The sequence below is a fragment of the Pyxicephalus adspersus genome, chromosome 7 (genome assembly GCF_032062135.1).
Source record: "Pyxicephalus adspersus chromosome 7, UCB_Pads_2.0, whole genome shotgun sequence".
NCBI lineage: Eukaryota > Metazoa > Chordata > Amphibia > Anura > Pyxicephalidae > Pyxicephalus > Pyxicephalus adspersus.
In genome coordinates, this window is record NC_092864.1 from 28,872,760 (window position 1) to 28,892,959 (window position 20,200).

Consider the following 20,200-nt stretch of genomic DNA (forward strand, 5'->3'; position numbering starts at 1 on the left):
GAACTGATCTTCTATTTGTCATCTTGAGTTATTCTCAGCAGCCGCACTTAATCGTGCAGAGATTATGAGCTATTGGATATGCGCTATCACTGATACTGAGGTTATAATTTTGCACTGAATGTTTCCTTGTTACTAATTACATTTCAGGATTACTCTGAATGAAGATAATGACCACATCCAATGTTGTTATATGTAATGACACCACAAAGCGCTGCTTGATTACAGTCATCGAATGGCTCACAGTGGCCCCGAGCTTGCAGTCTACACTCTCCAGGTTTATAGTGTTTTAGCAACTGATAATGCATAACAGCATTAGAAGCATAAGGACATTTATATTTAATTAAGATGTAACACAAATGAGAGCATAACATAAGAGGAAAAAAATATCAATATAATTAAAAGGCAAGATAAACAAGCTCATTACATACAGAGGTATAAAGACCTATTACTGTGCAAAGTCCGGCCTAGCACAATGGATTCGGTTTATGCTTCAGTTAAAAGTGAATAAAGCAAATACTTAAAACAGTCATGTTGATTTGTGTATATGATTGTGTTTTAAATAGTATTCTACTGGGCTGGAGCTGTGCACCATCGACACAACCAGGACCTTCAGGTGCCTTTTACCATCCTGTTAACAGATTGGTGTCATACAATTGCTCACTGACTACTTTCTTTGACTACAATTCTTGGCCCTAGGTTTGTAGGCACATGGTTTGTACTGTAATGCAGGGAAATGTTCTTATGTATTGTTCTACATATGTTGGGTGTCTTGATAATAAAACCGGACCTATAGGCCAAAAGCCCTGAGACCTTCCTGGATAAGAAATGAGGCAGTGGACATATGTGCCCAATAATCTATCAATTAAAAAGATCCTCAGGGATCTGGTTTTCCAAAAAAAGAAAAGGGTTAAACTCTCTCTACCCTTTTGGAAAAGCCAACTCTGCCTGCCTCCAATGGTGGCAAGGGCCATTGCTGGGGAAGAGGATCTCTCAACCATACCCCTGTGTTGCGGAGGACTCTAGATAGAGGTTTCTTTGGAAATAGGGTTTTTTTTTTTAATAAGGGGGTCCCCAAATAACCACCCCTTACCGGGGGAATGAATATGCCCTGACCTATTTTGAGAAAGAAGTAAAAAATCCCAAGACAACCACAAACGCTCTGTTTACAAAAAGAAAATCCTTGTTTTTTTTTAACTAACACTTCAACTTTGCAGGAGCCTTCACAGTGATTTGTAGTGTCCCTCTATCCCAAATAATGATCCATTCACCCATAGGGGTATGTGATGTCCCATACATATCAATCCATCCTGTGATGGCTGTCTCTGATATCCCACAAAGATAATTTTATCCTACAATGGTCTCATACATCACAAACCTTTTCCTTTCCAGCAAGATCTGATCTGACTTGTCCTCACTGATCCCCATGCTTATCCTGATTCCCTGGGGGCGGGAGGTTTGTCCTCATGTTTGGCTGAACAGGAATAAACAAGGATCACAAATTTTACATGAATATTGTCATTATTCATTCAGTCCTATGGCATAGGGCTCTGTGCCGAATCTGACCATAATGTTCAGTTTTCTTTGTCCGGTGTTGAAGGACCAATGTTCGAATTGAGACCCTATGGCACATTCAAGTCCAATCCTGTGCTTTCATTTTTAGTTTAGTAGAAAAATGCATTTAGTAAAATAGGTAACAATTTGCTCATAAAAGAGAAGGAGAGAGGGAAGATCAGGGTTGTTGGCCTATGCTCCTAGGAACTAGGAATTTCCTGTGAACGAATGATTACATCACTGCCCCCATACATCATTACCACCTACATCACTTACCTCTAATCCTAAGAAGGTAAAATAGGACTCTTCAAGATAAAATATACATAAAAAACATACAATATCTATCAAGAAAACTTTGCAAAACTTTACATGTAAGCATATGATATTTTAAATTGCATAAAAAATAAATAATAAAGTTTCATAGTTATAGAAATCACCCAGTGAAGTCAGGTCAAGAATTATTTTCAAGTAAATGTTACCATGATAACTCGGAATGTACACTGACGTCAATGGAAAAAATGAAGACTTTCAGGAAGTGGAGAGCAATTACAACAACTGCAAAACAGCAAAACATCTCTCACCACAATGTAGATCTGAGGTTTGCGTCTCTTGGCCAGATCAATAACGTTCACTCCATTATAATACAGGTTCTCGATGCAGCCATGAAAGTTTCTCTTCAGAAATGTGCCGGGCTTCCCAGGGACTGGAATTCCTCCAAAGCTGAACTTTGGAAAAAGAAAAAAATCAAAACTTGGCTCATTTCTTTGCTTAATGCCACATTAGAAATAAAAGACTAGGTCATAAATCAGATTATGGAGAAGATTTACCTCTCAAGAAAAATAACTGTGTAAGGAAGCCAAAACCATTTGTTTAAAATGAATAGCCAGGCTGAATGTAAAAATAAATCATTGTTCAGAATTCAAATTAGGGTGAAAAGCTGGCCAAAGCTATTTTTTGTTGGAAGAAGAATAGAGTGAGTAAGAGGTAAAACCTTTTGCAATAGAAAAAAGACAATATTAAATATATGTTCTCTAGAAAAAGGCTTGCAACCATTGTGTAACAAACATCATTGTGCCTTCATATCTGATGGCTGATAATTGGCACTACAAGTAAAGTGCACACCTGCCCTAATCTGCAAAGCCTAAATAGCCTACTATACATTTAGCCAGTGCCTGATCATTACAATAATCTGTCTCTTTTTGTCCTTGATTCATGTCTTTATGACTTCTTTCTGGTGATGTCCAGATTACGCCAACTGCATTTACTTGATCTTGATCCTTTTTTTTTTAATTGTTATAGTCACATAACACTTTACTACCTGAACTTGATCTCTGTTCAGAATTGCATTTTTTTTCAGCCTGCCATGTTCTGTTATTTGCTCCTACTTCTTTATTGCCTTAGCTGGCGCATTGGGTCCACTGAGTGTAAATAAACACTGTGAAGCCCTGTTCACTACTTACAGGCTCTCAACCTTGATACACGGGGTTCTGTAATGATATTTATTGGATGGTGCTGTTATCTGGTAATGTCATGGATTCACAACATCCCCAGCACATGAATAACAATTGTTTTTACTGTACCAATGCAATGTGTCATGGTTCCATGGGACCCCTTCAATATGGCAACTGTGATGTATGGCTGCACCGATATACAGATCCTTTGGGTCCCCAACACCTCACATCATAGCAATAAAAACATCTCTGTTCATCCATGTCGATGTGTTGTTGGTGTTTTACAACCTCAACATTACTTGATAACAGCACCATTCTTTAAATGTATGACATGCATCCTGCGGATAGCATGTGTAAGAGTTACCATAATATAGGAGGTAACTTTGACTTCATAGTCTATATTTCCCCTTAATGAACACTGTGCACCTACTGAGCTATTTACTTAAGGAATGCAGGCTGCAAGGTGTAATTCACTTAAAAAAAAGAATGTGGTGATAGTTCATTTTCCAAAAATACTTAATTATGTGCAAGAAAATCTAAAAAACAAAGAATACCCTTTTTTTACTCTGACCCCTCTCTATCTATTCTATCCTAGAATGCAGTCATCCTGCTTCCCCACCCACCCTGCATCTTCCTCCTTATAGATCTGCTTTCTTTCCTTTCTGCTCCATTCCTCCTTCATAGATTAACAGCTTTATTCTTCTACTACCCTTTTACTATTATTCTACACACCCTTTGCTGCCTAGAGTTTTATGTTCTTGTAATAATATTCCTTTGGCAAGCTCTTCATAGTTCTGAAATGCCAACGGATGTAACACAGTGGCTCTCACCCTTTATCTTCCTTTAACATTATTATTATTATTATTATTATTATTATTAATAATATTATTAATAATAATAAACAATATTTATATAGCACCAACATATTACACAGTTCTGTACATTAAATAGGGGTTGCAAATGACAGACAGATACAGACAGTGACACAGGAGGAGGAGAGGACCCTGCCCAGAAGAGCTTACAATCTAGTAGGTGGGGAAAGTATTACACAATAGGAAGGGGGATATGAAGCAGTAGGAAGTAGTGAGGGTTTAGGAGACAGAAGAAAACAGGTAGGCAAGTTTGAAGAATTGGGTTTTGGGTGCTCTTTTAAATGTGCAGAAATTAGGAGCAAACAGGACAAGGAAGACCATTCCAGAGAGTTGGGGCAGCTCTAGGAAAGTCTTGTATCCGTGCGTGTGATGAGGTTATGAGTGAGGAAGTCATTAGTAGGTCATTGGAGGAGCGGAGAGAGTGGCTGGGGGAGTATTTTTCTACCAGGTCAGAAAGGAAAGTGGGACAAGAACTGTGGAGGGATTTGAAGACAAAGCATAGGAGCTTAAATTTGATTCCCAGGTGAAATGGAAGCCAATGGAGAGAACTACAAAGAGATGCAGCAGAAGAGGAGTGGTGGGAAAGCTGTGTATCGGGTAGGTGGGAAGGATGGATTTGTCTGACTGCAGCATTTATAATAGATTGTAGAGGATTGAGTCAGGTCAGTGGAATACCAGAGAGGAGGAGGTTACAGTAGTCCAGACGAGAGATGATAAGAGCGTGTACAAGGAGTTTGGTGGTCTCTGGGGACAGGTAGGGGCAGATTTTGGAGATATTGTGCAGGTGAAAATTACCGGACCTAAAAATGTTGAATATGAGGGGTAAATGAGAGGGCAGAATTGAAGGTGAGGCCTGAGGAGAGTGGCGAATCAAAGGGTTGTTAACAGTTAGAAATATGCCAGAGGTATATTTAAAATTTGAGAGGGGGGGGGGGATAATAAGTTCTGTTTTATCCAGGTTGAGTTTCAGAAATCTGTCAGACATCCAGGACGAGATGCCAACAGGCAGCATGAAACCTTATCCAGCAGACCGAGGGAGACAATTAAGGGGGGGACAAATAGATTTGAGTGTCATCAGCATACAGATGGTACTGTAAACCAAAGAAGGATATGAAACTAACGAATTAGGAGTTGTACAGAGAAAAGAGAACTGGTCCAAGGCCAACTGACCCTTAGGAAATGCCAACAGGGAGGAGAGTAGGAGAGGAGGAAACCTGAAAGGAGCGGTCAGACAGGTAGAAAGCGAGAGAGAGCAGTGTCACTGATACCAATGTTCATGGTTTAGATTAGAAGGGGTAAAAGCAGAGGAAAGATCAAGGAGGAGGTAAAAGTTGTCATGTGACTTAGCTTTGGTGAGGTCCTTGGGCACTTTAGTAAGGACTGTTTTGGTGGAATGGGCAGCTCAAAAGCCAGACTGGAGTGGGTCAAGGAGAGAGTTGCTGCTCAGGTAATCAGTGAGTCTTTTATAGACAAGGCGCTCAAGAAGTTTGGAAACATATGGGAGATAGGACAATAGCTAGAAGGTAGGGAGGGGTCTAGTGAGGGTTTCTTCAGGTTAGGGAGAATAATGGAATATTTGAAAGTGGAGGGGTAGATACCGGGAGTACCCTTTATGGGGTAATAGGTGTTTTCATCATCAACTGCTCTATTTCACTGTGCAAACTAAAACACCATTTTTTCTTTTTGTTTGCTTTTTGTTTTAATATATCTTCAAAAAATTCAATTACATTTTTTATTAAAAGTCTTTAGTTTATCGGAAAGATAGATGGCGAAACGCGTCGGGCCTGATTAATATCCTGATGGACTTTTGATATCCCCAAGCGGGTACAAAAAATCTCATGCCTGCCTTAATATATATGTAAATAGTGAAACTCTACAGAAACAATTTTTGCTTTGTTTTGCTTTCAATTTTTTGAACAATTGTTCAGCATTTTAAATACATTTTTTGCTAATGTGGTAAAGTTTGATATCTTTTCTATTTTAGGGGTTAGAATAAACTTTTTTATACTATACCATATAGGGGGAATAGCTAATTTAAAATTAGTAGAACATGATTTTTTCTTGCACAGGGTTGGATGGTTAAAGTCATCAATCTTCATTTCATTTGCTTAGCTAAGTGAACTATCCTTTGTCCATATTCCCTTAGTAAATCAACCTCACAGTGTCATTAGAGTTGACTGTGGTAATTCTTTCCAAAAATGTACACAAAGATCCATAAAAAAGAAAAATTCTGTAGGTTAGTTCCTAAAAAATAACATTAGCACAATGAATTTACACATTATGATTTTATTGTTGATTATATTGTTTTATTTTTCAGAGTTTCACTTTGCACGGCCAATGCATTTACATCACAGCATCACTGTTTTCTCTACCGCAGCTTATAATTGCTTGCATGTTAAAAATAAAAAGCTGATGACAATCATTCTTTTCACGCCATCGAAATGCACAAAGGTCACTGGCAACACAAAATAAAACTTGATGATTTTATGCCTATTGCTCCGCTTGTAAAAGTCAAACCACAAATAAAGTTCGGATGAGTTGGTGGCTATGTTATTAGTTTAATGCACTATAAACTTTCAAACATCGTACGTTCTTTTATTGCACAGAGAAATGTGAAATGCTAGCTGGCATTACAGACTGACGCTGCTCCTCCGCCAAATGTTAGGTAGATTTATATGTTAAGGGCAATCCAGTTTTTCATTTTATTGCCGGAAAAATTATTTAAAAAAACTTTCTACAAAAATATTTAAAGCTGAACTCCAGGCAAGTATTTTAAAATACCATTAAATGCAACATTTTATGTTTTATCTAAAAAAAAATATATTGCAGGGGTTTGTATGTGGTGGAGGGATTTGCTTTTCTTGGGGGGAAGAAAGCTTTTATCTTTCTGTATATATATGACAATTCTAATGCTTGTCCCCTTCAATATGCCTTCCATTCACAATTAAGCACCGATGAAGCGCCCTTCATGTCATAAAACACGATGATCTTGGCTGTGAATTTGGACTTTTTTGATTCTTGGTGATGAAGGTGTTTCCAGTGACTGTGGTTTTGTTTCAGGATCATACTGGAACATCCGGGTTTCCTCACAAGTGATGACTTTATGAAAAAGGTTCGGATCCACCTCAAGTTGCTGCAGAATGTCAGCGCAAATTTCCTTGCAGCACTCTTTTTGTTCTGGTGTGAAATTTTACTAAAAATATCAAATTGACACATTTCTCAACTTTTACACTTCTCATGATTTCAGCACATGAGGGGAAACACAATGGCATTAAATGGTGACTGACAACAAACTAAAAGCAGAGAGTGCTGGCGTTTGTCCTGCATGTTTGGAGAAGTTTATATATTCATGGTGAGTGCTCATAATCATCTCACTGCTTTGTGCAAGTTTGTCTCCTACCAGCATGGTGAAGAGAAGCAAAACTGTAAGAAGCAAAACTCATGATTGCTGCTGTTGATCTCTAGCTTTGATTCAGAGCAGAGAGCAAGTCAGATTGCTGAGAGACCAACGCTTCCAATGAACAAGCAAAGTTCCTTCTCTACTGCATTATATGACCCTGGAGTTCATTTTGGCTGATTGAAACTAAGGCCTCTAAACAAGGAATCTTCCAGATCCATGTGTATAAATTACAGCAATTGAATCTCACGGAGGAATATTTTATCAATAGAGCCCTAAAAGTTCACTTGGGCAATAAATAAAATATCATGCAATTGAATGCAACAAGTGCATATACCTGAATATAACTTGATGTCAACCTTTTATAATGCAGCAGTACTCATACTGAGAGTGGGATAGGTAACGCAAGCTGCCAATCAGATGTTATGCATTTACGGGCACTGACAAAAGAACATGCCAATGGGATAAGAAATCAAAAAGAATACCTGACCAGCCTGTTACTGGTTTATACTGTCCAACAGACTAGCGGTAAGAGACATATCAAGTCTCCACCCTGCAATGTAGGACATCTCCAATATATGTATTTCATGGGCATATACCTGTTTTCCTAAAGATTACTTGATTCTTTAAAGCAAACTATCATGTAAAAAATATTCCCAAATGTTCGCAATTGGAATGTCATGATAGAGATGTCTTTGTCACATCAAATGCATAGACCCGTATTTCGAAACCATACACATTTACTAATTAAACCCCAAGCCCCAAGCCTTCAGCACCATTTTCGCTGTTATGTCATGATTCTAATTGCCTAATAAATAGCAATAACAGCAGAAATTTTCCTTCTATTTTATCACCCATCAAAGACCCTGAGATAGAACTTAAACTGCAGCCATTATCTTTAGTAGGCTGGATATAGCGAAGGATTTAATTAGGAATTTATTGCTACAAACAAATAGTAACGGCACTGGACTGCACTGCAAATCTGCAAAAATCACCCAGGGTATAAAATTAGATTGTGAAACTTCTATAGGCTATAGTTAATTTCTATAACGAAGATATATCAAGAGATGAAATTAAACTCACCACTCAACTTTAATCTCTCTGAAGTTCTTAGGTGCAAGATGCAAAGTTGAATTTCCAAGAGACAAAATAATTTGGAACATTGAAAAGTGTTGTTCCTACTTGTCACTGTTTTGGTAAATGCTTCAGCTCTGGTTGGACATCTGGTTGGGAACTTTCCGTATTGTTTTGTATAAGGCACTGCCCATGGGAGCCATTCTCTATTTTTTAGTTTTAAATTGGATCAGAGTGACTTCTTTTTTTAACATGGTGCAGATACACACGGAAGGTCTTCATCTGCTTTGAGGTTGATGTCTAGTCTCTAGGTTATTACACCTTAAATCATTGTCTCCTTCATTATTTGTAAATCTCGCTCTGATCTACCCAATGATTCCCTTTTTGTTTAGGTACTTTCCTAGACAGGGGAGTGACACCTACTTTAACTTACCACAGCAAGTACTACCTCTTTTCCTCTCTCTATATTAATGTACATTAACCTTCCCTTCCTAGACATCTGTTGCCTACACTCTAGGAGCACATTATCTATCAGAACTAACCCTCTATTCAACCATGATTAAGTAAGGTAATCCATTATACTTAATTGTTACCCCTATAGTATAATATACACCTATACCATTACCTAATTTACACCTAATATATCATGAATAGATACCAGGATGCACATTATCCAGTATCTAAACAGCATGTTACCCGATGACACTCCTTTTTAAAGTACCTTATCACTTACTCTAATTGTAAGTACACCACTTCATACATCTATTCACTTAGTATAATTATCCTTATGTGACCAATTGATTACATTCCCTTTACATTCCAGCTATATTCTCCTAGTATTCCTGGGATTTTTAAACCCATATAAATCAAGCACCAGTACTAAACATCTCAAGTAAGTATAAAAACTACACTGATCCTTGAATATATACCTTATTATCACCAATCTAACCCTTATAAATCTTTCCCTTTCTTCTTCTCCTCTCAGGTCACTTTAACTGATCAAACCAATGATCTTTTGACAGTGAAAGCCTTCTGGGAGAATGTCCTCTGGACAGATGAGACAAAAATAGTTTTTCTGTAACGCACATCATTCACGCATCATGTTTACAGAAAACAGAAAGAAGCCCTAAAAGAAAAGAACATGAACCCTACAGTCAAACATGGAAGAGGTTCACTGACGTTTTGCTGTTACTTTGCTGCTTCTGGCACTGGTAGTCTTGACTGTATGAATGGTATTATAAAATCTGAAGACCAAGGAAATCTGGAGTGCAATGTAGGGCCCAGTGTCAAAAACCTGGGTCTCAGCCAGAGGTCATGGGTCTTACAGCAGGACAATGACCCAAAGCATACTTCCAAAAACACCCAGAAATGTTTTAAAACAGAGGGCCAGCAATGAGTCTGGACCTTAATCCCCTGGAGCACCTGGGTAGAGATCTAAAAACAGCAAGTGGAAGAAGAAACCCTTCAAAACTGAGGGAACTGGAGCAGCTGGCAAAGGAATGAGTGGTCCAAAATTGCAGTAGAAAGATGTAATCTTTCCAGTTCATCGATTGTTACAGAAAGTGATTACCAGTTATTTCTTCCAAAAAGCTGTGCTGCCAAGTATTAGGTTTAGGATGTCAATAATTTTGTCCAGGCCATTTTTTTTCTCTGGTTTTTGTGTTCCTTCAGTGCCAACAAATGAAATAAACATGACAATATTTGTAATTGCAACAATTTTTTGGGAGAAGTGGCGCATTTTCTGACATAAATGCAAGGGTGCCAATATTTTTTGTCATGACAGTATATAGTTAATACAATTATCACAATATAACACAGCTAAACGCACCTCATAATCAATGTCTAAGTCATCAGACTCGCCCTTGGTGCGGAAATGTTGGGTGTATTTGTCCACAGTGAAGTTGACTTGTTTGTTGAATCGGTCGATCAGTACATAATGCCAATGCTGGTCATCCAAGAGGCTTCCTAAAGTCACAACTGTGTGAGTGTTACCGAAACGAAGTTTGGCATCGCCTGTAATGGAAAAACAATCATGATATTCGATATGTTATCAGTAGGCTGAAGTTATAGGTTATTGATATATTATATAGCAAAACCAGTGCAACAAAACCAGTGTAGAACCATCTAACCAAGGCTTTTTTGGTGTAATCATGTAAAAAGATCAGAAGATCTAGGGATATAGGCAGCTGAAGTTAAGTTAATATATTCTGGTCACCTGTGCTTACTTATACGTCTTTTAATTAGAATGACAGAATCCTAATAGGATTCTTGAGATTCCCAAGTGTCTTGAGGGAAGAACCAAGCACCATTTTTACAGAGAAAGTCTTCATTTGCATCTCACTGAATCCAAAAAGTTAGAATCTGTTTTCCTTTCAGGAACATCTAGAAGTGTTACCTGTACCTAATCAATGCATAGTCAAGAACCCCTCTTGAAAAAGAACAGTATGTCCCATGTGCCACTATTGAGCCTTCAGCCACATAGATATATATCTCCAATGTAGGATCATTTAAGGCACTCCTGTCAACTAATATTACCAATTTTCAGTGAGATTTTGGGATGTCATTACTCTGCTTCTCATTGTTCTTATTGCTGGAGAAGACACTGTACCTGAGAACTTGCAGTTCAAGGCTTTTACTGTTAGTAGACAATTATCTGGTCAACAATCCCATGCTGTAGGCCGCCACAGAACAATACGTCCTGCTTATTCTCTTCATCAGCGTCGGTGTCGGCAGCAGCAGGGAAGATCAGGCAAATAGCTGTCAGTCGTCTGCTCCGCAGCCTGCAGTATCCCTGGTTTCCCTTTGAATGTAAATGGTCTTTTGGCATCCCCTGCTCTGCAACTGTGCAGCTAAAGGGGATTGTGCTGGGACTAATGACAAGAATAGTTCCGGATGTCAGTCCTGTGCGGCAATTGGCTGCTGGGGATTTATAGCCTCTCTGCTACCAATGATCTCTTAACTGGGCTGATCTGTGCTGGAGTGTGTTTTGTGTTATTTACTGGTGCTGACCATTGCCTGTTTCTGAACTATCGATTGTACGCAGGCTGGACTGTCCTTTTGTCCCTGACCCTGACTCTGCTTGAGCCTACTCCCTCTGTACCTCGTCTGGTGGTCTGATGGCCTGTGTATGACCTTGGCTTTATACTCTGGATTTTCCTTGCAGAGCTTGTACTGCTTAATCTGTGGGCCCTTGGTCTTCTGCCAGCCTGAATACACCCTTTTTTTGTCTTTTATACCCCCTTGGATTTTCTATTCACTCAATTTACTTGCTCGGAAAAAAAAGAGAAAGAAAAGTTAGTTGTTGGTGAATTTCCTCTTTTCTTGAATGTTCAGCTGTGGTGTGTTGTTTACTGATAGATTCTATCTCAGATTCATAAACTTCTGTTCATGTATTCTTTGATGAAAGAAGAAAACAAGTGAGGGAAATAGAAAGTAAATAACAATTTGTGGCTGATATTGGAAAATGGGACAGCAGCGGTAATGTGTTGCGTAAGTCAAAAATGACTTTTAACTTGTCGTAGCTGCAATTTTCACCCACAGAGATTTTCAAACTACAAAACATTAATGCTGAAGAGGCAACAGAAAGTGAAAAGTACTGTTGTCATGTTATAGAAATAAGATGTCTTTCATTTCCATAATTTAAAGCAAAGTAGACAACATTGAAAAAGTTAAGATCTGTTTTTGTATTGCACAAAGCCATCTACAAAAGTTTTAGAGTTTGTAAATGGGAAAGCTTTCCTTTTCCAAATAGAATGCAGAACCAGCTTTTCTAGTTTTTAGCCTAGGCCAATGTACTCTTTTAATGAGAACCCCAATTCAGTAAGCAAAGGAGAAGGAGTGGTCTTCTGTATTGCTTTTTTTCTTCTTGATTTATTTCCCCATTATTACCATACCATGCCTTGCCTCGTGGAAGTAATCATTTTGGTATGCCAACTTCCTAGCATGTTAGATTCCAATGACCAGTGGTCAAGATGCAGCAGGAGATGTAGAGGAAGCACAGACCCACAAAATATATAAAGTAGAAGCAAGGAGATTCTTGCACAAGAGAGCTTCACATCCAAATTTCTCTTCAGCAGGTAGGACAATGAACCACAGGGGAATCACCAAATCTAACTTTAAATATCATGAGACTAGCAGTCAACCAGAAATTGAAATCTGCACTACAAGCTATATTCCTGTAAGACTTAAAGCAAGTGCGCTGCTACACATTTGTAGGCACATAAGACAAAAGGAAGGCCTTTTAGGGCTCTGTTTGGGCACAGCTAACATTTCCAGAAACAGTCCTATAATATTAAAAACCTTCAATTTTTGAGTTTAGGTCCACTTTAAGTTCAAGTCCACATTCATAGGAAAACTGAGCAACTTGAGGCTACTATCTTCAAGATAGCTGGTTAGCCAGAATTGATGTAAGCATTGTTCAACCTTAGACATGGATCACTTTTGACTCAATACTTTAGGTTCTTCCTCATGTAAAGACTGAAGATGAACAAACTATAGCTAGAGCTTGACTTCCCCCTTCCCTGCGTTAGTTAGAAGTAAAGAAGTGCATATCTTGGATCCTGGCTATGAGGAAATGTACAGCCCAATTTAATAATACCATGCCTACATTTTCTGCTGTCTGGCTTCCCCAGTTCCTTTCATCCTTCGTCAACCAGTCTGCTATTTATCGCCGATTATCCCTCTCCTCCCTCTTCTTCTGCACCCTTCCGTCTAGCATGATGTCTTCCTTCTCTTTTCCTCTTCAACCTTCCCCCTCTCATTATTTTTCTTTTCTTTCTTCCTTTCTGATATTTTCTGGAACTCTACATCACATGGTTTAACACCCAATATACCAGTGACTGTAAGCACAGTGTACAGTAGATCCCCTCTCAGGAGTTCCTTGGATAATCCATTGAAAGATGAACTTTCTACAAGAAGCTTCCTTCGGTAATTTAAACTCATTGTTCTATATGTTGTAACCCCACCCAAGTCTGCTCCAATGTTGAGATACCTCCCCTGTCTTCTCTTGTTTTTATTGTCTTTATAAGAATTTTTAATTCATGTTTAAAACCTATACTGTCTATTATGTAATAATATTGTCTTATAGTATGATGTCAGTATTGAGGACCAATCAGTTTTTTTGGGTGCCTTATTGGCAATAAGGTAATGACTATACAACTCATGACTATACTTTCCTTAACTATGCTGAAAAAAAAAAAAAAATTTGAAGCATCACTGGATGTAAAAAACACACACACATATAATAATATGGTTGCCCCCTTTATATACATTTGCCCCCCGTAAGGATTTTGTTCTGCATTTTCTACACCTCAATTGCTGGAATTTCTGGGAACCTAAACTTTGAAGGAGACATATCTTCTATTTTATGCTTGATTGCCTGGTCATATGTTGCTCCCTTTAAAAAGAACAAAAATTCTGAACTCAAACGAGGCTCTAAAGAAAAATTAACACAAAGATTTGTCTCTGTTGCTGAGTTGCTCTGTTGAAACTCAGCGAGCAGGCTTGTCTTTATTATAGAAAGGACTGGAGATGTCCCTGGACAAGGGTCCAGGGCCTTGGTACATTTGGTACATATTGCATATCCCTTCATCCACCACTGCCTTTATGCAACTACCATGGAATATGCTAAGGCATATGTTTATAAGAGTATGCCATTCAAATTGACCTGGAAAATCTGTATAACAACTTGAACAATACAGAACAAGTCCAGGTAAACATTCCAAACTTTTACAATGGTCACTAAAAATATGACAATAACATTACCTGGGCAACTCAAAGGTGGGTGTGATATGACCAATTTTTATTGAAAGGGTCAACATTTGCACATAGCTTCTGCTGGCCATATCCAATAATATTAACCTTCAAAGTGTACATAACCTGATAATAGATCTGTAATTTTTTTATTTTATTTACTAAAGTGATGATGAACACAAAAATTAAAAAAAAAGCTTAGGACAGTAATTTTCACACACACAATTAATTAGTAAAAAGTGCATACCTAGGTTAATGGATAGAGACAATCTCCCTTTCTGTAGTTCCAGCGTTATATAATCCCCGCGTTGTCCTTCTCCGTGAAATAATACTCCATCACTCTGCATGCTCTTGAACTTCAAGGAGATGACATCTTTATATGTGGTCATCAGTTTCTGATTGAACCTGTAGAGGAGCGAGCTTCTGCCATCAAAGTCCGCAACGTCGGATTCTGGAGAGCAGACAAAGAGGCAATTGACAGGCATTCATGTAAGCAAACAAGCAAGGTCAATGATAATATTGCTTGCTATTGGTGCGAACACAAGTAGCATCATTACCAACAATATTGGGCTGACATTGTTTACACTCCCTGAATTGAATCCCCCTGGTGATTCCTTTAAAGAATGACTCATTGGAATTACATTCTGTGCCCTTGCTGGCTATGTTTGCCGATGGCACAAAACAGTAATGGAGGAGATGGCTTCATATCTCTAAATAAATCATACTATCAAACCCCAGGGAGTTTAAACTTAAGTTCTAAAGTTCAGCAGCATAAAGACCAGCAAATAAGATATCGGCAACCCATCACAGAGTAATACAGCTTACTGTAGTATAAGGTTACCAAGTCTTATATATATATATTTATTTATACTGTATATGTAGATACTGTATAAGTAGAAGTATACCTTAAAAATTGCAAAGAACTTATATTAAAGAGGACCTATCAATATTTCTTCAGCTTCTGCATTGGAAAGGACCAAAGTCATTTTTAATTAACATAAACGTTGTTTTTTGGCGACAAACAAATGATTTCATATTTGACAAAGTCTATAGACAAAAAAAAAAGTAACAAGGTGTTTTTTTCCCCTAGATTGACCGTTGGTAGTTTTTAAACAATAAGGCATTAAAATCAAACTTTGGCACAGCTAGTTGTTTAACAAAACTGCATGTAAATCAAGAAGCATTTTCTTGATTTCATATTCTATAATGTATAAAGATATGGCTGATGTGCAAATAAGACAATATTACTATTATTATCCAGTATTTATTTAGCGGTAACATATTACGCAACACTTTACAAAGTCTGTAGTCATTTTACTAGCTGTCTCTCAAAGGGTTCACAATCTAATATCCCTACCATAGTCATATGGTAATCAATATTGAAGGTTCTTTGGTTCCATGTGAGCGCTGCCATAAGGGTAAATGGTGTCAATGTGAGTTTAAGATCCAATAAAAATATTGTCCATCCGCAAATAAAAAATCTACACGGTTAGGTTGATTATTTTTGGCATTTAGTACTACATTGAATTTTAAATTATTTTGGATTGTTTGATTTTTAAATGTTCTTTAGGATTTGGCCAGATTTGGATAACAACTTATAAGAAATTAGTATCTATCATCAGCTGGGCAAATTCACTTATTATTGCCAAACTACAAAATGTCCTGATAATTACTAGGACATAAAGCTGGTTGCATGTTCTCAGATTATATCTCTTGTAAATTACTGTAACCTATGAATCACTGAAAATTGTTTTTGGAAACCCTAAATGCCTCTGCAAAGCTGAAAACATTCCAGTGATTCGTAAATGGAAGTGGTTGGATAGTTTCTATTGGAAATTATTCTGACTTGGATCAGTTAGTGTAACCTCAAATTGAAACTCAATCCCAATTATAATAAAAAATATTATGATTCTCATTGACAGGTATAGTAAGGCATTGGACAATGACCTGCCTGGTGGCCAGGTTGGCTAGACCATTCTATACATGTCATTGGCAGGTATAGTAAGACATTAACAGGTAAAGTACGGCTCTTGAATTTCAAAAAGTGAATTTCTGAATATAGGTTGACTTGCCCACCCATTGGATTCAATCTGAGTTAGGTTTTTTAAGCTTTAAGCATCATTACCCTGATTCTCTATCTAACCATGCATTATTTTATTCTATGTTTTACTCCTTCTCTCTATGGATTTAGCTTCCTTTGCACACAATAGGCATTTACTAAAGGAACAATCAGTTTGGCAGACGCTCTTTTCTTCTGCTTTACATAATCAGACATTTTTAGCTACTTTCATATCAAAGCCTAATCCAGTACAGCTGATTGCCTGACAAGTTTAGGAGAACCTGCATCGGCCTTTTAAATGTCAGAATATGAAGCTGCAGATAGAACAGAGTGGTCTTACTTTGTCATTTGAAATTGGTCCTGATTAATTGCAATGCAAAGTGATGCATTTATAGTTTATCTTAACTCAAGAACACACTTGTAATATATGCTGCGTGCTTTTCATTTTCAAGCTTTTTTTAATAGCTTTATCTGGTAATCCAAGCAGTGACAAACCCTGGGCCTGACTTAACCTACCTAGCGGTACATTTCTGTCTGGATTTATATGTCTAAAAGCGGTACATTGTAGTATAAGTAGTAGTATGAGTATAATAAAGTTGAAACACAAAATCATGTAAAAATAATAAATTAAATAAATTAAAATATATATATATATATATATATATATATTTATATTTATTTTTTAAAGGTCCTATTTGGTATAAGGCATTAAGAGTCTACAGTGCATGCATTCTATAACTCTGCTTCACAACATCTTCCNTATACTGTAAAACAAATGTTCATGAAAACAATGTACTGCTTTTACATATATAAATCCAATGTATTGCATTCAATACAGTTATTTTGTATTGAATGCAATACAAATGGATTTTGTATTTCCCACCCTGCCCCGTCGGCAATGTACACACTAACATTGTGTGCAGAAGACCCTGGAGGAAGAAGAAAGAAGACAGGGATCACGACGATGGACAATGCGAGACGCCAGCGGATCAGGTAAGTGCTGTATTTACTAACCTTCCCATAGGTTTACCTTTGGGGTTACCGCTTTCAGCTCGGGGTTACCACTAGGGAGGTTAAAGCTCTCCAAGACTGGAGAAGATAGAATTTCACGGAAGAATCTAGGTGATCTAGCAAACCTGGAATTAATTTCTTCTTCTTTCCTTCTATTAGTTAGCAAAAGTTTTCATTCCCTGTTTAGATCCATTTCTGATTTGCTTGATCACATAGGTTCTTCCATTACAATTCATCATCTCAAGTCTTGAAAAGATTTAATAAACCAGGTCCTCTGTGTCAAAGGGTGATATGTTGAGGGTATGTGCAAAAAATCTGAATGCCAATCCAAATTTATATCCCAGTTGGAATGGACTCAATATTGCTGAGTAGTAAAAAAGTAAGACAATAATTCAAAACATAACAGGACAATTACTTTGCAAATGAACACCAGGGCAAACTTGAGTCCAGAATTTTATTGCATTAAATCATGTTAAGTGTAAAACAGCCAACACATTTTGGGAAGTAACAAACCCACTTCATCAGGGTTTAGGATTAACTGGAAATCAGGGATGAAACTGGGATGATCAGTGGAGGTAGTGAAAAAATCACTGCCATTATATAGGCATGGATTTGAAAATTTCTCTACCAATGTTTGATGAATGTCAGGTTCACTGCTTTATAGACCTTGTGAAAGTTTGGTCTGGTGCACTTATGAGACTTTGGAGTTGATTTACTAAAGTAATATAGGTTGTTTAGACAACAAAGTGAATTGTTAGTGAATATATATTTTTTCTTTATAAATTTGAAAAATAATGCTTTACTTCATTTAATTCTTCGCCAGCAAAAAATTTATTTTTTTTTTTGTAATTTTCACTGCATTCACTAAGCTAAGTGAATTTTGCCTTGCAAGGTGATGACTCACCTTGGTAAGTGAGCCATCTAATTTTCTTAGATGAATAGGCCTCTCTGCATATACAAGTAATATTTTTCATTTAATCCACAATATTTACTACTATCATCAATGAGTCAGGATAGAATTGTTTTCCCTTTGTAGCTTGTGAATGTGAACAGATTTTCTGTTGAGAGAGAATGATGATGATGCTGTAACTTCACAAGTTTTGCTGAAGTCCATCTGGAGAAACAGCCTTAAAGGGTCACTTAAAGGTTTAGCACAACAGGTGTGTACAAGAAGACATATGTTGGCTTCTCATAAGTTAAAACTTTGGGAAAATGAGCAGACTTGGTTGGCTGTCTCAACTGATTCCACCATATGGTATTGGACGTTGTTTTTGTCTGTGTAATTCTTCACACTGCAATTTGAAGACCTTTTTTCCTTTTTTATCTTTTTTTTTTTTTTTTTGAGTTTCATTTATGTTTTTGTGTTTTTTTTTTTAATTTTATGAAATTTCCTACCAATCAAACAGGGAGATCAAGGAGGGATCAATTTATTTATCCCCCTTCTCTTTCTGAACTCATCATACATGGTGATTACCATAGGCAACGGTATTTAAAAAATTAAATGACTTGTTTTTACCCTTTTTTCATCTGCTGTTTTAATATGTTTTATTAATTGTATTTTTTTTCTAGGAGTGCTCCTCATTTACTGTAGCTGCTTCCTGTCTACATTCTTGTAGAAGGCCTCATAAAGTGTAAAGGGAGTACCTATGACTTGTGTTGGATGTTAATTATTTTTCGGCAAAGAGTATCTCTTTTATGAAGCAATGCTGTTCCATGCGGACAGGTTACTATTTCTTTCTCTTGGCAGCCAATGTTTTTGTTTAAGGGTTATTACATCTCTACACCCTCTATAGACTCCATATTTTTAACACCCTGCAATTACAGAACAATACCCATCCTCTTTTGGAATTACACCACATGCTTTTTTGTGGTATACAATTGCAAGAATTGCTAGCAGCTCTTCTCATTTGTCTGTTGTGTAACTACTGAGTCCTTCCTATTCTTGTTATCTTCATCTTGAGAGCATAGAGACAAACTGTTAAGAAATGTAAGGATTCCCTTGGATAACATAGCGTGTGCATGGAGCAACTCAGCATTAACTGGCACAATCAACAGCTACTTTTCGGAACTTAATACTGTAGATATAAGAAAAAGTTTTTTTTCGGAAATATGAAACAGAGACAAAAATAGTAGGACAATCATTGTTAGGGCTAAAAATAATTTAATATAAAAAATTGAAGGTTCCTTGCCTCCAGGTAGGTATAATCTATTTCCACCACCCTTAAATGCTTATACAAATTAGAAAAAGTGTTTTTACTCATAGAAAGTTGTGTTATCAAACCAAGCAAGGGGGTTCAGTGGCAATTGTGAAAAATCAAATGTATTTCATAGTATGAAAATACAAAGTCTACTTTTCATGTGTTAAACATTCACAATATGATCATACAAGCTGATAGTACAGCATCTAGTTCATGGTAGAACTGCACGTTTAGAGTAAGAAGCAGCAATCTCTGTGACTGATGTGTTTACTTATTCAGCTTCTTCAGGGGAGGAGATAGATATATCATATAGGTGTAGGAGTGCAGTGCATTAATGGTTGTAAATCAGCCCAAATCAGCACACAACTAAAAGCAACCGCCTGGACTATGCTATAGGAGTTGCAAATGACAGACAGATACAGACAGTGACAGAGGAGAGGACCCTGCCCAGAAGAGCTTACAATCTAAGAAGTTTTGGAAATATCACAAAATAGGAGAGGGTATATGGAATGGTGGGTGAGTAGTGGGGGTTTTAGGAAACAGAAGAAGATGGGTGTGAATGAAAAGATGGGTTTTAGAGGCTCCTTTAAATGAGCAGAAAGAAGGAAAAAGCTGAAAAGGTAGGAAGACCATTCCAGAGAGTCGGGGCAGCTATACAAAAGTCTTGAAGCCATGCATGTGATGCAAGGTTTTGAGTAGTGTTGGTCGAATAGCTCACTATTCGATTCGACAGCTATTCGGCCGAATATAGCAAAAAAATTCGGATGGTCGAATTCGAATCCCATTAAAGTCAATGGGAGAAAAATTCGGGTTTGTTTCAGCACTGTGTAGAGCTT

At 37.4% G+C, this 20,200-nt stretch overlaps 1 protein-coding gene across 1 annotated transcript in view; it reads right to left on the reverse strand.

Moving 5' to 3' along the window:
- The window catches only part of LOC140336023 (contactin-associated protein-like 5), a 221,896-nt gene that overhangs the window by 106,568 nt on the left and 95,128 nt on the right, over positions 1 to 20,200 (reverse strand). Inside the window, exons 5-7 of the mRNA XM_072419077.1 lie at positions 14,344 to 14,547; positions 10,174 to 10,358; positions 2,133 to 2,276 (exon numbers count right to left, since the gene is read on the reverse strand). Of these exons, the coding sequence (XP_072275178.1) occupies positions 2,133 to 2,276; positions 10,174 to 10,358; positions 14,344 to 14,547 (533 nt within the window). The remainder of the gene's footprint in view (positions 1 to 2,132; positions 2,277 to 10,173; positions 10,359 to 14,343; positions 14,548 to 20,200) is intronic.